General features: G+C 38.9%; 1 protein-coding gene across 26 annotated transcripts in view; it reads left to right on the plus strand.

Annotated features, from left to right (window-relative positions):
* Positions 1-17,958, plus strand: part of lola (longitudinals lacking) — a 64,775-nt gene that overhangs the window by 11,400 nt on the left and 35,417 nt on the right. For 17 of the 26 annotated variants that reach the window (XM_017072076.4, XM_036813193.3, XM_036813195.3 and 14 more), the window contains exons 4-5: positions 168-896; positions 963-1,043. In XM_017072076.4, coding sequence (XP_016927565.2) covers positions 168-896; positions 963-1,043 — 810 coding nt within the window. Of the gene's footprint in view, positions 1-167; positions 897-962; positions 1,044-6,762; positions 6,941-7,038; positions 7,458-8,380; positions 8,919-9,644; positions 10,922-11,367; positions 12,718-13,026; positions 14,691-14,964; positions 15,125-15,919; positions 15,975-16,147; positions 17,817-17,958 lie in introns of those variants that run through there. The other 9 variants (XM_036813203.3, XM_036813211.3, XR_010653700.2 and 6 more) reach the window with 9 other exon arrangements.

Here is a 17,958-nt window from a genome sequence, read left to right on the forward strand (position 1 = left end):
ATTAAAATTATCTTTTATTCGGCTATATAGAAACCGAAACACCACGAAGACGAGAACATTCTAAAGATGGAACTTAGGTTTCATTTTTAGAATTTTTGTATTAACACACGTCTTCTCTCGTATAGTATAATTTAATTAATAATTTCCATCTTTATTTTTTTTTGCAGATGCCCACGACAACTCCAACTCGTCCGTGTTACAAGCCGCCGCCTCGAATCAGTCAATCCTCCAGCAGACAGGCGCCGGTCTGGCCGTCTCCGCTTTGGTCAGCACCCAGTTGGCCAGCGGACCGGCAGCCGGAACCAGCAGCAGCCAAGCGTCGTCGACCCAGCAACAACAGCAGCCATTGACCAGCACCAACGTTACCAAAAAGACTGAAAGCGCTAAACTAACATCCTCGACAGCCGCCCCAGCGAGCGGAGCATCTGCGTCAGCGGCCGCCGTACAACAGGCTCATCTGCAGCAGCAGCACCAGCAGGCGCAGACCACAAGCGATGCCATCAACACCGAGAATGTACAAGCCCAGAGCCAAGGTGGCGCCCAAGGCGTCCAGGGCGATGACGAGGATATGGACGAGGGTAGTGCCGTTGGCGGAGCAAGCGCCGCCAGTGGACCCAATCCCGCCTCCGCCTCTGCATCTGCCGTCCATGCCGGCGTTGTGGTCAAGCAGCTGGCCAGCGTTGTGGACAAATCGTCGTCGAATCACAAGCAGAAGATCAAAGACAACAGCGTGTCATCGGTGGGCTCCGAGATGGTTATTGAACCCAAGGCCGAATACGATGACGATGCGCACGATGAGAACGTTGAGGATTTGACACTGGACGAGGAGGACATGACAATGGAGGAGCTGGACCAGACGGCCGGCACCAGCCAGGGTGGCGAAGGATCTAGTCAAAGTGAGTTTTCATCACACTCTCTCTGCTGTTTTCTTGAAACTAATGTGTTTTCCCCTCCTTCAATAGCATATGCAACATGGCAGCACGACAGATCTCAGGATGAACTTGGAATATTGGGACAGGATGCACAGCAACGGGATCCTCAAGGTGAGTGTTTGTTGCCTCTGAACTCGAGATTATATGAGCTACGAACAAATGAAAAAGCAAAAAGTACAGCTTAGCCTAGAAGTTTATTAGACGAGATGTTTTTTCGAACCAGCGAGCACGACAAACAACAAGCTTAAATTCAAATGCAAATGCAGATTAAACGATTGAAATCCAAAAACCAACTTTTCAAGGTCACAACTTCATTTTTATCACACAAACATTTAAATATACAACAACAACATTATTTTTTACAATTTTAAAGTACACTACAAAAAGTCGTGCTCCGAAAAAAGCTCTTAAAAGTTGAACAAGAAAAAAAGTAGAATTTTTTCAAATATAATTTTCAACAAGATAGCGCAGACGAAAAAAGCAAGCAACAAGAAAAAGTACAAATACAAACAATACCAAAAATAACAAGATTTGTGAGCGAGTGTTTTTGGCGCAGATAAAAAGAAAACAATATAAAAAACATTGCAAAATTAATGTTGAGGAGCCAGAACTTACGACTCTGATTTGCGTTCTTTTGTATTCGAGAATATGAGAAATGCTTGTTTTGATTATTTTTTTCATTTTGCCTGCGCCGCTCACTTCGTCACAGATAAATTAACCCGAAACAAGAATAATTTGTGCAAGTTGAAAGTATTACTTAAAAACTCTTTCTTTACTTAATATGATTTTTTACAAAACTAATAATTTTTTAATTATGACACACATAATTCGTATAACTAGTAATCTTTTTTTTGTACATATCTATTTATTATGATTAATTTTTAACACACACACACACTTTTGAAAAGAAAATGAGAAACATTTACCACTCACACACCACAAAACATATATAATTGCTATATACCACAAAACCCTACAACCCAGCCACCCAACCAACCACCCCCTAACATTCTCATTATACCATTATCTATATATATATGTATGATTCTATGTATGATCATTTGTTGTTGAATTTTCGTAATACGTTTCTTTACAATTGGTGTTTGATTAACTCTTAATTTTGCCTTATTTACTGTATATATATAAATCGCATATTTCGACATACCCAACATTTTTTATTTGCTCGCCCTCTCACTATCTTTCTTCCTCCCCCTCTGTACTCCTTTCTCTCAATCTATCTCTTTCCAACATTAAGCCGTTAGCTGCAGAGAAAATGCATTCCATAATAATTCATGGTCACACTGACTCACCCACAAACACACACACACTCACCCACACTGCAGCTTCAACTTAGGCAGAAAAAATCAAAGAAATTCCCTTATCATTTAAGTTAGTGTTTAAAAATTTTACGTATCAACAGTGTTCTATGTGTGTGCGTTTTGATCTCTCTCGCTCGCTCGCTCTCTCCCCCTCTCTAAGCTGCTGTTTGTGTGCGTGTGCCATTGTGTGTGTGTGTATAGTGCGTGTGTGTGAGTGTGCAGGGCTCTGACCACATGTATTTCCCGCCCCCCACAAAGAAAGCTCTCTCAGTACAGTCGCGTCAAAAAGTTTGCAAAGTTTGGCCACACTTCCAGCAATTCTAGCAAAACTCGATTATGTTTGTTCGCCTTAACCTTGTTTGCACTTTTTAAGCATATCACACAGCCACACCCACGAACATATGCGCAAACAAAACAAACACGCTCAAACTTTCATTTATCATTCTATACTTTTGTGCCATTCCATTTTGATTGTCCTCCTCTTTAGAACTCTCAGCGCGTGCTAATGTTTTTACACAGTTCTTTTATATTTTATACATATTATTATTACAAAAAATACGCATGCAGTTTTAAATTGTATTTTAGTACTATCTCTATATATACATATATATTTTGCTTTATTTTGGTTGACGGGACTTTTTTTTTGTTGTTTATTTTCCTTATGAATTTGTTTTTAGTTTTAAAGCTAGTCTGTAAGTTTTTCCGATCCAAGTAACGCGCGCGGTCGTTCTTTTTACGCGATTACGTCTATTAGGTTGGGGAAAACTTTTTCCCACAACCAAAAGAGATGTACGTACGTTGTTGTTTAAAACCTTTAAAAAGTTAAGTGAAAAGTGTTATGATGACCTGATGACCGAGGAGAACGAATCGAGGGATCGTCGCTTTTGGAGGAGGATCAGCTGCCGATGGTCTCAAGTCGTGGCCGAATACAAAGCTCGTAGCCATCCTAGATGGTGAGGTACAGTCGCTGCTTTGGGCCATTCGACGAGATCCAACTGTAACACCCGGAAAGCATCCAACTTCAGCGCGGAAATCTCAGGTGCGTGTTCAGGTGAGTATGCTCCGCTCGACGGTATCGGTTGGGCGGAGTGCAATACAAAAATGAAGTAAATTTTTTATTTTAAGTTCATTTTTGTTTGACCCCCGATATAATACCCGATCCTAAAGCCCCCATCCTTATATCCCCCCTATATCACCCCTATTTCCCCTCCCCAAATCAACATCATTCCTCATCCAAAAGAAAAGAAAACATTTATTTTACAGCGATTCCAGGTAAAGTGTAAAAAGAAAAAAATCTACAAGAACTCTCTTTCTCCTGAAAAGAGTGGATGGGCCCAAGGGTAAGCTATAGTGTAACTCACAGTTTCCACTCTTCTTCCGATTTATTTCTAAGTGTACACCTTAAATTTATATTGTATATATATTTTACTTAAAATTTCATTTTGCGTTTGGCGTTTGTTTCTCGAAATTGCTTGAAGCGTTGCCAAACAAACACCAAACACCGAAAAACACGTTCTCTTACGAAACTCAACCGATCCCCCCGATCTACTTGAAACTACATATACATATCCATATAGACAACTCTGCGATACGGATTTTTTAAATTTGAAATGTTGGAAGAGAGTCTAAGAAAAAATTAAAAAGAAAAATTGAGTTCTTTATATTTGTTGAAAATGATATAGATTATCCAAAAATGAATTTTCCCTATGGTTTTTCATCTTATATATAGGGTCGTAATAAGAATGGATCGTTTGATGTTTTTGGTTGCAAGATGCTACGTAGACTTTTTCTGTTATAAATCGTTTTGCTTCTTTATATTGACAGATACTTTTTGATTTTCCCTTGAGGATGAAGTAGAATCATTTATAAGAAATGACTTCTCTATTTATAACTAATGTTTTATCAAGTGAACAATATTGTGTATTTATTTTTAAAGCTGTTCAAAGAGGAATAATAATTTGATAGTTGCGCTGCAGGACGGGTTTTCCCCAATTCTTAAAGGTCTATTATCGCAAGTAATTCTATAAAGCTTTGAAAGCTCATTTTATTTGCTTTGTTTTCATATGTGTTTTTGTTCTCTACACCTTTTACTGTGACAATCTTGTTTGCCCAATTATTTTATAAAGGCTTTGTTTTGCTCGTTAGCAAGGTGAGGTATCTATAAAAAAAAGTATCTTGTTCTAATATCCATGAAACTCTGGTTGATCTATCTCGTCTAACCACCCTCTTTTACGGGTTCTCGCTTTCTATGCCCGTTCTGTTAATTGTTAATCAGCAGAAAACAAAAACAAATGCTACAACAATGCCCGAGGCATTCGTTCAAGTTCAAGGTCGGCTAAATTATAATGTGTTTCTATGTGTGAGATTGTGAGTTTTTTTTATTTTTTCTCTTTAATCAGCATTGTTTCCATGAGTGTGGGGGGTGTTGAAGAGGGCTGAAGACCCGAAGCAATAATATTAATGTTCATATCTCTGTGAATGTATCTCGTTGGCTTGAGTTTTTATTTTGTTTGTTTTTTCGCCGTTTTCTTCTCATTGGCTATTTTTAAAGATTCGTGCTGCATCCGTGTAAAGTCAATGATGATACGATGATGATGATGATGATTCTGCTGGGACAATTAAACCTAATGGTTGCATAAAGAATCAAGTTTGGGAATTTTTCGTTGGGAATTTCTTCGAACGCAGAAAGTTACCCAACTGGAAGTGTGAGATATAGGGGGGTTTGAAAAGCCACTTTTAAATTGCCATACTTTGGTTAGAGTGCTTCATTGTGGGGGACTTTATAATCTAGCATGACTTGAGCTTATATAACCAAGAGTTTGTGTTGGTAGAGAGCCATTTGGTTGTTTGGATAACACTTGATTTAGTGCTGACAATGGCAATTTATCGTTTGAAGGCCAAGTATTGCAGAATTTTTAAATTATTCATTTCGCAGTGAGCTCTTTTTTATGGGTTCTGCTGATTCGGTAACGAAAAGCTTGCTTATATGGGTGATTATATCCGTTGATTGGATTTTAATTGGAATAACAGCTTTTAAAATTATAAACGTCATTAAAAAATTATTTATGGCGTGTTCTAACAGCTTATATCAGCTTAACATTAAGTGGGCTTAGGGAATAGTTATCTGTCGCCACACGAACAGTGTATAACAGCTGTTGGCACACACACATTGATGAACAGCTGCTCCTCTGAAGTTTCAAGTAGAAACGAAAAACATGATTGTATAGATTGCCGAACGCTGGTTTATATAAAATAAATATTTCAAATTTAAGGGCTGTATGCAATTTGGGTGAAATTACAGCTGTATTGGGTAAAATTAAATCGTTTTTTATATAAATCCTTTTCTGTTTTGTGCTATTTTTAACTACTTTACCCAAAATTAGCTGGAAAAAAAGATTGTGTTTTCAATTTCAAATGGCGAATACTTACCTCCCTATTTCTGGTTTTGGCCCAGTTGAAAGCTGTTTGCATGGCCTTGACCCAATTTACACAGGCACATCGTCGCGTACACACACAAACAGGCATAGTAGCAAGATAATTTTTTTTTTTGGTTTTTGTTATTTTTTGTGTAACATGCAATGAGTCCAAAGCTTTTATCACAACACGCCAACCGCAAGCTCAAAAAATAATATTTGTACTTGCAGTCCTTGTTTATTTGTTTGTTTATTTATGTGGTGCAAAATGTTTGTGAATGTTTGTGCAAAAGTTAAATATTTAAAATATATATATATCGCCTTGGCGTAAACTTTACTCCAGCTTTTTATGTAAAAAAATTGTTTCACCTTAAGTAATTTGTAGTTGGTATGTGTTTTTCTGGACTTTTTGCCACTTGCGCTTTCTTTCACTTTCCCTTTTCAATTTTCAACTTGTATTTAGATTGTATATTTTGGAATTTAAGGCTGAAGAATAAAAAAAGAGCTTTTTTCTACAACATTAAAGGTTTAGAAATAAACAAGGAAATAATAAGACAACCTTACAATTTCGAAATCATTTACAATTTTTTTTTTAATCCACCATTTGCATTTGACATATTGCACTTTTTGTGTATTTGTTTGTTGTTGCTTAGGCATTGGTCTGTTGATATTGGATACCGAATAGCAAAATTTATGAACTATTTTTCTGCTTTTCGATCGGAAATGCTTTTACCATAATTTTATGGATTCTTTCTGAAATATCACTGCACTATAATGAGATTAAATTTAAAGTAAATACTTATTAGTCAGAACATTATATTCTCTGGAAACGAATCAATTTCAGACAATTTCGTGAACATTTGGTTTGATAGTAATTCCTTTTAAAACTTTTTGATTAAGCATTTTGGCCTAAATTGAAATCGAAAGCTTTTCAAGAGCATAAGTCGTCGGTTAGCAAGAGCATTTAGCTAGGACAGTTTGTTATTTCATTTGTTTCTGCTTTTTGGTGCCCTCTCTATGTGTGTCTCAATTTCAAAATCTTTTTCCGTCCCCTATTCCACATTTGAATGATTGGTCCATGGTCGATGTGGTTCGCAGACACCATGGTTGTGCCCAGAATCACCTCGGTGCGTGGTGGCTCAAAGCGACTGGCCAGAAGAAAGGCCAACATAGCCATTGCCACGGCGATTGCCACGTCTGCATCTGCCACTGCAACGCACACGATGTCCAGGCGCAAGCGCAAGGTGATGGCGACCACCACCTCCACATCGCGCAGGTAAATTTTGCTGGTGATCTTGGCGGTTGGTTAGCTTCTCTACGATGATGATGATGATCAAAACCATGTTCTCCCTCCCGCTTTTCCGTTTTCTCTAGAAATGCCATCAGCGGTGGAGATGGTCCCTCCACATCCGCCTCGGCAACCACCGCATCCACATCGAAATCGAATTCCAAATCCAAGTCTGCGGATGCGGCGAGTGCTCCTTATGTGTGCCAGACGTGCGGACGTCGCTACCAGGTCCTGGGCACCTTGACGCGCCACATGCGCAAAGAGTGCAACCAGCCGAAGAAGTACGCGTGTCGCATGTGCGGCCGTCGTTTCCACTATAATTTCAAGCTGCAAGATCACTACTACTATGTGCACAAGGGCGTCCAGAAGAGGGAATAGTTTCAGTAGGATATAAGTGTAATCGATGTAAAACACCCTTACCTTCTTACACTCTATATAATATCATCACACAACACGCCACCCCCAACATCATGATAACTACAATAAACTTGGGTTCGAATTTCAACGTATGATTCTTCTCTATCTCGGATCAAGTGAAAAGGGTGAAGTTGAGGATGTGACCAGGTGAAGTGGCTTAGAGTGGATTGGATTGAGTAATTGAGTGGAAATCAGTGTTGCCAACAAACTATACAAGGTAGTTGAAGTCAGGTAGAAGATAAGTAATCATTTGTCCAGATGGATTAACTTTTTTTATGTTACATATCCTTTACTTTGAATTAGAGACCACTTTGATAGTTTACTTTTATAACCTGGCTTGAAGTAGGCATGCTTTCTCTAAGGCTTGTATATATGGACTCTGACTTTTGAACGTATTTTAGCTATCTAATTTTCAAGAGTATATTAAATTTTTATATTCACTTGTTATTTTTACAACAAATTTTAGTATTTTATAGAATGGGGATTACTCTATGTGTACTATTTGAAATTGTAGTAGACTAATAATATAATTTTTATATAAATAACTTTTTTTCAACTTGGAAAAACAAATTTTCGACAACTGTAAAGCACTGGATTTTTTTTTCAATACTTATACTTCCATTGATCTATGTTATGATTTTATGACTTACATTCAAACCGTCAATATACTAAATTTCATGATATACCTACTTACGTTTATATAAATACCAAAATATCAAATACCAAATTCTTATCTTAAATTTAGAAAAGTTTTATTTTCCACTGTATTTCATTTCAATACGATTTTTAGGATTCAAGAATAGAAAATATTACCAGGCAGTTGGACTAGATTCTAGATCTTGTCTTAGTTAGTTGGCAACACTGTATGGTTTTTGAAGTTGTGTGCTTGAAATATAAAGCTTTGTGTCTGTCGATTGCTCGCTTTTTCTCCGATTCTCTGTTTCTCTGACTTGATGACTCTCTGTGTGTTTCGTTTCTCTATCTGCTCTTTGCTCAAACATTTAATTGCAGGTCTGCTCGAGTTGAGCTTGAATCAAATGTTTTACTATGACAGTGAAATGCCGCCGCCACCGATACCGCCGCCCGTCGCCGTTGAATCTCCGCCAGAATCGCCACCATCACCACTAGCAGTGGTCACACCGATGGTGCAGCTGCGTCGTGGAAAGCTGCGATCGCGGAGAAGGAAGGCGGCAAACAGTTGTAGTGGGAGCACAACCACCACCATGACCAAGAAGAGCATTCCACCGCCGACGGTGCGGAGCAGTTCGGCGGCGAATCTGGCAAGAAATGCGGATATGCGGGACGATGGCAAGCTGCAGTGTCCGCAGTGTCCAAATGCATACACGAGGTTATCCGCCTTGAAGCGGCACCTGGAGTTCGAGTGCGGAATGCTGGAGAACTTCCGGTGTCAGGTTTGCGATGCGGGATTCAAGCGGAAGGACTCGCTGAATCGGCATTGCAAGGTCAAGAAGCACAATACCAAATATTTGTTTTAGACTGATTCGAAAAGAGCCATTAAAATACGTTACCCATAACGATGCCAATATTATATGTATTATACCTATCTACCCTGGGAAACCCACTTTCTTCTATGTTGTTTCGAGTTGTTTTTCGCGTGTGTCCCAAGATCAACCACCATATAAAGCCAAAATGATATCTATGTTATATTTTTGCTTGCCCGAAAAACAGATATACCTCTCAAGCACTCACATTTCATTAAGCTCTCTATACATGCATCATATACATCTGACCAAAACAACACAAACAAAGGGATATATCTTTCTTGTCTCGAGGCTTCCGTCTTCTCTGTCAATCCTACTTGTCTATTTTTTTTCTCCTACGATTAACCTTTAACCTAACGCCCGCTCCTCCCCTACTTTTTTTTTGCCATGCTGCTGTGCTGCAATTTCTACCCTTTTTATATGCCTGTTTGAAATTTGTTTTTGTTTAATGCAAACCAGAAATTAATTTATTAATTTACCACAAAACGAAAATATTAATGCTTTCGAAACTAATCTGGCATTTTGAAAAAAAAAACTCCAAATAACAAATTGCTTGTTTTGCCTTGACAAAATAAAACAACTAAAAAAAAAATCAAACCAAACTTAACACTCAATAATGATAATGAAGTAATGAAAAAAGCATGATATACCAAAAATTAACGTTTAACGTTTTGAGAACAGAATATAATTCGCAAAAGGAAAATTATAGAAAACTGAATTCGAAACTGAGAAAAATCTGAAAATACCAAACGAAAAACAAAAACAAATTTCAGGCCTGCAGCTGACGATAGACGACTCCTCATCCAGTCAGCAGAATCATCTGAACGGCGGGAGCAAGCTGGAACTGATGGATGGCAGCAGCGATGACTATCACCAGGGAACGGGAACGGGATCATCCATGCATCACTTTCAGGCGCCACAATTTGATCACTTTCATGGCTTACTATCCGGCGGAAATGGTGTGGGAGGAGCAGGAGTTGGAGGAGGAGGAGCCGGAGGTGGTCTGGAGGAGAGCTTTACTTGCCCGCAATGCTTTAGGACATATCGAAGACATGGCACCTTGCGTCGCCATTTGCGTCAGGAGTGCGGCAAGGGCAAGAGCATGGTGTGCTCCGTTTGTGGGCATCGCACGAAGCGAGCGGATCACCTGCGCCAGCATGTACGCAAGAAGCATCCGGAAATAGCCATGAGATCGATGTTCAAACGCCAGCAGAGAGCAGCAGCCGCGGCAGCCTCATCCGTCGAAGGCGGCGAGGAGGAGGAGCACAAGCAGGAAACGGAAATAGTCGATTTGGTGGACATGCTGGACGAGGCAGCGGTGGCCGCCGTCGATGAGGATGATCAACGTGCCTATCTAGTCGAGGATGACGATGAGGATGAACTGCAGCAGCAGCAGCAACAGCAACCGTCAAATTTAATGGAGGAGAGCTCCACCAGTAGCTACTATCGCCAGCAACTCAGACAGCAGGCCCTGCTGCAGCAGGCTCTTCAGCAGGTGGCTGCAGCGGCGGCAGTGGTGGCCAGCGGCTCCTCCTCCACCACATCCTCTTAAGGGCGGGAGGGATTGTAAGAGGGGGGGGAATAGATAGCCATTTGAACTGAGGGGGGCGGGTCCTCCTTACTCTCTCCCTGCCCTCTCTACCTCCATTTCGAGAAAAAGACGCGCACACAACGCTATCCTAGCCTCCTCTGTCCACAGAGTAATCTCTACCTACCTACTAATCGAATTAACCAAAGAGCAGCGGTTGAACTTTGACCTTTTGGCTTGCAAACCATCCTTTATTTTTCCTGCATTTACATATATATATATATTTTATATAATTTTATTTGGTTGTCACACAACCGAATTAAATGAGTATTTCTTTTTCCAGCGCTAAATCAAAAAGTTGAGAACTAATCTAATAATATTAAAACGAAAGTATATATATTTTGTATAAATTGAAAAAAAAAAAACAAAGGAGAAAGCTATAAACTAAAAATAAATGCCACGTTTTTTATAAACCAAACCACAACAAATGCGTTTTTCAATTGATGCATGAATCGAAGAAAAGAAACATTGAAACTGAGTTTCAAAATTAATTTAATTACTTGATTATATTTTTTGGTAAATAACATTTTCTCAAACATTTTGTTGGTGCCAAAGTTGATTATTTTTGTGTTTACCTTTAAGTTTAACTTAAGTTTTAACTGCGGCGAGAGATGTATATCCATGTAATGGCGGCGTCGGTTAACCTAATCCACATTATATATTGCATAATACAAGAATAATAGCTATAAGCCAAACCAAACACACTGTATAAAATGAAACCAAATCAAAAAGAGAAACAGCGAAGACACAACACGAACATAAAACCCCACACACACACAAAACACCACCCGCCATTAAACTATTTCTCCACTCTACTTTCTTTGAACCTCTTTCTCTGTACTCTCTGTAAGAAATCGTTAAACAGTCTCAGCAAATCTTAGACAAAAACCCAATCACAATTCTTACAGATTTAAGGACGCTTTACTGTAATTATGCCACGGCAGTTATAGCAGCGGCCAGTGCGGCCAGCAAGAAGCCGGCGGAGCATCAGACCACAACCGCAGCCACAACAACAACAGCAGCAGCAAACCATCAGAACCATTTGCTGTCACATCACAGCAACAACAATAGCAATAGTAGTGGCCATGCTGCTGAGATTTGTGAGCCGGAAGTAACGATACGCAGAATGTACAAATGTGGAAACTCTGGCCAGGCGGAGGCCATTGTTAACCACTTGCAAACGACGACAACGACCGGTGGCCAACAGCAGCTCCATTGCAACGCCAGCAACTGCAGCGGTTGTCACATGTCTGCGGCAGCAGCCTCCTTTCAGTTGGCCAATCTGCTCAACAGCAGCATACGTCCATCATCGACCAATAAACCGCAACGCAATCACGTTTCTGCCACTGGCAACACGAGCAGCAGCAGCAGCAGTAACAACATCAACAACAGCAGCTCATCCTTGGCGGCCAAAAAGACCAGTGTACAGTTCCATTGCGAGTTCTGCAACTTTAGCTGCTCGTGGCGCTACGATCTGAAACTCCATCTGCGGCAAAAGCACGGCATTCATCAGCTGAAGAAAGTCTAGATATTAAATGGAATGTGATTCCAAGTTCTCGAGATCAAAACTGGCTGTTATACATCTACATAATAGAACATCCCTTTATATAGTTAAGAAACGTTGTTCAATCTCGCTCTATAAATTGTTCTGTGTCTGTCTGCTAAGTCAATAATTGAAGTTAAATATATGTGTACGAATATTTATTGAAATGAAAGTTGATTTTTTATCGCCTATGATATATGTTTTGAATAATGTATTTTTAGAGTCAGTGATGCCCAGAAATCCTTTGGAGACACCAACCTCAAAACCTCTGAAAACTACTGTGTCCAACACAAAGCCTGAAAAGAAAATATATAAAACGGAAACGTTTGACGAAAATCCAATTGTATAATTTTAAACAAAGTTTTTATTTAACTTATAATTACCATTTTTGTTTACAACTTCTAACAATTTTATTTAATAGGTATTTTGATATTTGTTATTCAATAGTTTCTTAACTTATTTTTTGTATTTCTGTTAGAGAAACGTATTTAAAATGTATTTACTTAAATTATTGTTTTCCTCGACAATTGTTTAGCGTAGCCTCTTCAGTAGTTTTTGTTGAAAATGAATTTGTATCATTATGTAAACTTGACTTAGACATTGGAATTGTATAATTTGTATTAGTTTTCCTTCAACTTCTCAAAACAAAACAAAATGAAAATTGACGATTAAGTTTAGTTTTAAGTTAAGTTCCATAAACAACATTGAAAGCAAAGATTTGAGTCTTGTTTATGCGCCCATTTACCATTAAGCCTAATTCTGGACCTTGTGTTTATGATTTTTCACACATGTTTCTTTTTATTTTCTTTTCATTTTCATTTCATACAAACCCCACAAAAACATCAAAATCAAAAACCAATCAAATCAAATCAAATCGAATCGAATCGACTCTAATCTTCCCAAATCACCAATAACAATCAACCCACCAAAAACCACATAAATCTCCATACAACACACCATGATCACATCACACCACACCACTAACCACCGATTACTGGGATTCGATTTGGTTCGAACCCACCAGACCTGAAGTACGACTACAAGCACAGCGTTTTCGGCAGCGACGATGCGGATCCGGATCAGTACAAGGAGCGATTCCATTGCGCCGTCTGCAACAAGAGTTACCTGCGCAAGCGCCACCTGCAGCGGCACATGCGCGATGAGTGCATTGGCATTCCGCCGCGTTTCAATTGCGAGTTTTGCAGCTCTCGATTCCGCCGCAAGTACCATATGGTGCGCCATTTGGTCTCCAAGCACGGCATTCCGCCGGCAATAGCACAGATGACAACAGGCAGTGGATCGCGGACCTCAATTGGCGGTTCGCTGGACCACAAGTCCGGCGGAGGTCTGGCTGGTCTGCAGCAGATGGGTGGTGGCGGCGGTGGAGGAGGCTCCAGCGCTGATTGTGGGGCCAGTGTGGGAAGCGCTGGATCCCACAATGGCTGCGAGAGTCCCATACCGGAGAATCTGTCGCTGCGCAAGGAGAACTACGAGAATGAGAATCTGCCGGGCTCGCGGTGCACATCACCACTGCCACCGCACATTATGCCGATACCAACGTACGGGCTGACAGGTGCCATCACAGCGATTTCCGCGGCAGCTGCCGTGGTAGAGGAGCAAGCAGCAGCGGCAGCCGCAGCAGCAGCCGCCGCCGTTGCAGAGGCACAGGCCAAGAACAACAACGAATCGGGAGGAGGACGACCCTTGGACGCCGACGAGGAAGAGGCACTGGCCGCACAAGCCGAAGCTGCTGCAGCTCTCGGCATCAAGCCGGAACCGGTGACGCCCAGCAAGGTGCAGCACCTGATGAACGAGGAGTGGAACATGAAGCTGGGCCTACAGATTATATCAAATTCATTGCTCAAGGAGCGATTGATGAACACGATGCCATTTGCTTATAACAATAACTAAGCTCTCTCGACTCTAGTTCTAGATATACATATATGTATCTTATTTATTGAAACTCAAAGAATCTCTCATTTTATTTTGTCAAGAGCGTAAGCTCTACGTATTTGCTTAACTGTATTCATACGTTTTCCTTCCCCAACCATCAAAACCCTCATTTTACTATATGTATTGCCCTGTACGAGAATCTCAAACGTAGACATTCCATTTTGAAAGATAATTTTAATTATGTATTTTTGTGAGTCGCTCCTAGACAAAATGTGTCTTAAATTTAATTTGTCAATATTACAATGTTGAATCAACCCACAAAACTTTCCTAAATCCAACGATAACTATCATGAACCGTCACGAATTTGTAATCTTATAAGCATGACAGGGATATGGGATTACTTTACCCTAAAAAGTGTCCAGGACCCTAAACTATTTGTTAGTCATTTAAGATGAAACCAAAAAGAAAAAAAGTCAAGAGAGAATATCAAATCTTTTACTACAAGTTGAGTAATTTCAATTTGATTTAATCCAAAAAATACAAAATACTCAACTAGCCACCTAACTCGCCTCTCGCAAATAGAGGAAGCCATGGAGGTAGATTTCTAATTGTAATGCACTTATTCCAAATGATATGCCACCAAATTGTACGACTTAGTTAAGTTATTATACTATACATTTCTAGCATGTATACCTAATATTAAAACCTAATTTATCCAAAGTCCAAACGAAACAAAAATGAGAAAATTATATTTTTTAATGAATAAATTACGAAAAACACCAAATACAATACTATATTTATGATGTATTCAATTGCAGCAATCGAAAGTTTTTTTTATTTATAGCCTTTTCTCATCCCCAACCCCATTATTTATCATCGCCATCGATCCTTGCATTATCATCTTTTGTTCATATATCCCCATGATTCATCATCCATCAATGTTTTCGTTTTCGTGTATGTTTTTTGTTCTCCATTTTTTTCCACTCGTTCAGTTTTGCCATTTTTTTTTTTTTGCGGAAATTGTGCGAATTTTTCACTAACCTATTTTTATTACTAAATTTCTTTTAGATGTCTCTACAAACAAAACTGTTGTACTACCCCACTACTCCATCCACCACTACTACTCCAATATCTACTACCTACTATCACATACTACTATCTATGAAGCCGACCGTATCTTGTCCTGGAAAACTCGACTGTCTGCCGCAGCGCAACGATCCGCAAAAAAGTCTGTCACTTACAGTATTATATACCATACTTATTTCTTTATATATATATATATTCTATGATATATATCTTTGTTCTGTGTAAACTCTCGCCTCGAATTGTTTTTGTCTGGGTTTCAACTTGATCTACACGTACATACAGTGCGATATAGTGTGTTTCGGGATCGGATTAAAGTAAAATATGATCCTTGGATTCAAGACTCAAGATCAAAGAACCAATGTTTTATTTCTTTTAGCTTTGCCTTTAAGATCCCTTGCGCACTATATCGCCCTATAAGCATGATCTCAACATAATTCGTGTCTATTTTTCACTTTCTTGCTTGGGTTCTCTCATGTGTCTGCTTTTTGTGTCCCAAATGCGTGTGCGCTTTGTGGCGAGTGTATGAGCGTGTGTGTCCTTTGAGCTTTTTGTGTGCCTTTCCAATTCCTAGTCTTAATCTTAATATTTTTCTCTATTTGATAATATATTTGTGTGTGTCTCTTTCAATGAAATATTTGCAAAACCAAAATAAATTACTTAACACTTGATGTTTTTTCTTACACAGACTTTTTTCTAGTATTTAAGGCGGTTCCACTTGGGTTTATTACAAAATATATATATAATATGGGCTGAATTTTTCTTATACTAAGAGATCTCGATGTTTTTATATATATATATACATATATTTTTTTTATTTTCCCGTCAATAGTTTAAATATATTTTCGTTTTTGGAATGCTTGACATGTTTTTAAGTCGTTTAATATTTATGAATTTTATTTTAATATTTACTATATGATTTCTTCTTGATTTTTTGTAGCTTAGCAAACTTGACTTGCTCAAATAACAAAAGAAATTGAAATGTGTAAAGCAGAAACTAAGATATACAGTCAGTCATACACGATCAGGAAACGAATCATTGTATACCAACTATCAGCTATCAACTATCAACTATCAACCAATTCAACTCGATCACTTTCACCCACTCACTTACCCATCCGTCTTCGTGTGCCCCTTTCTCCGTACCGCACCCACATCTACATTGCAGATTTCGTACTAACCTGGTATCAGCACGCCTGCGATCAGTGCGGCAAATCCTACAAGACCCGCAAGAGTTTAAGCCGCCATCGACGTTTCGAGTGCCGCTTCACCACCGAAAGACCCATCTTCCAGTGCCCCAGCTGCAATTATGCGGCCAAGAGGAGCGATAACCTGACCAAGCACATCAAGACCCATTTTGCCAAAATGAAAAAGGACTTCCTGCCGCTGGCCTTTCAGATGCAGGCCTCCACGGGAATAGCCTCCAAATGGGAGGCCACCGCATAGGGAGGGAGAAGAAGGGTCCCTAAAAACGATATATTATATATATATCATCCATCTTAAATCCAGTCCAAGAAGTTTAGTTTTTATATATCTATGTATTCAGTTCTTAACCAAAAAACAAAACGCCAACAACCAGTAAGGACAGACTGCAATGATCTACTGAGCCAGCGCACAGGAGCTATCTATCGCAAAGCAAAAGAAAAACAAATTCCGGCTTTCACTTTGTATTATGTATGGTAAACGCGATTTGCATAAATTTGGTTAATTTTCATGTAAATGGTATACAAACGCGACCAGACCAAAACAGCCAACCTGCCTGCCTGCCTGCTTAAAATTCCAATCATTGCAGTCAACCGTCTCTCCTCGGTTCTCATTTAAAATTCGTATTTTAGACTTAAGTTAAACGCAACAAAAACAAAATTTTTGCAATCATAACTTATGCTTCAGCTAGTCTGACTTTTTCCTAAGTTAATTTAAGTTTAATATTGGTAGCATTTAGTTTATAGTCCAGTAAGCCAAAAAGTCCAAAGAGAAAATGTGAACGAAACTAAGTCAGGGAGGGAGAATAGGGGGTTAAACTACTGAGAGTAGTTCTTCGGGTTGGTGAACCCACAAACTTTGCATTCCTAAGAAAAACCAAAACAAAACCAAAAGACAAAAAAGTGAAACATTTTTCGATATAGTCTCTAGTTTGTAGTTAAGTGAAGGCCATGCCAAAACAGCGAAATTCCAAAAAGAAATCAACTAAACACTACAACTTTTGTGGATTAAGTTCATAAAATCTAAGTTCCTTTTGCTAGCTAGGATTATGACTAACTGATAGACAAGGATCTCAAATGAATACAAATGAAATGCAACCAACAGTACAAGTACAACAAACACTTAACTAAAACTAAAAACAGCCGCAAATACATAGTTCAAATATAAAACAAGCATATATATTTACAGAGCAGCCAAAGAAGTAAAAAGTAAATCTAAAACTAAATTCCAAGTCTTAAGCCAGTTACTATATATATTTTGTGAAACGAATTTTGTGAACACACGAGTATAACAAGCGAAAATGATATTTAGCTAGCCATCTAAGTCAAAACGTATATATATTTATAACCGAAAATCAACTATTTTTATATGTCAGAGCCATAACTAAGTATTTTTTATATGCATATATATATATGAATATTTTTGTAACTCGAATAAAATTGTATTGATCAAGAAACCGTTTGTATAACTAGTAGTGGGTCGAACTCAAACTTTGTCTTTCTGCCGTGTCCAGTTTACTAAACATGTTTCATTGCAGACCCATATCAAGCATCACCATCACCATCAAATGCATCATCTTCAGTCAAGCTCAGTCATCATCCCACAGCGTTCATTAAAAGAAAAAAAAAAGAAAAATTATAATACAAATAAAAAAGCAAACCCAGCCAATCTGCAACTACTGCTGCTAGCTCTGCTCACGCTTCACCATGCCACGCCCACACAAAATACAAAAATATCTAAAAATCAAGCAAAAAACACCCCGCAACACACACTAAC

Source organism: Drosophila suzukii, chromosome 2R, assembly GCF_043229965.1.
Source record: "Drosophila suzukii chromosome 2R, CBGP_Dsuzu_IsoJpt1.0, whole genome shotgun sequence".
NCBI lineage: Eukaryota > Metazoa > Arthropoda > Insecta > Diptera > Drosophilidae > Drosophila > Drosophila suzukii.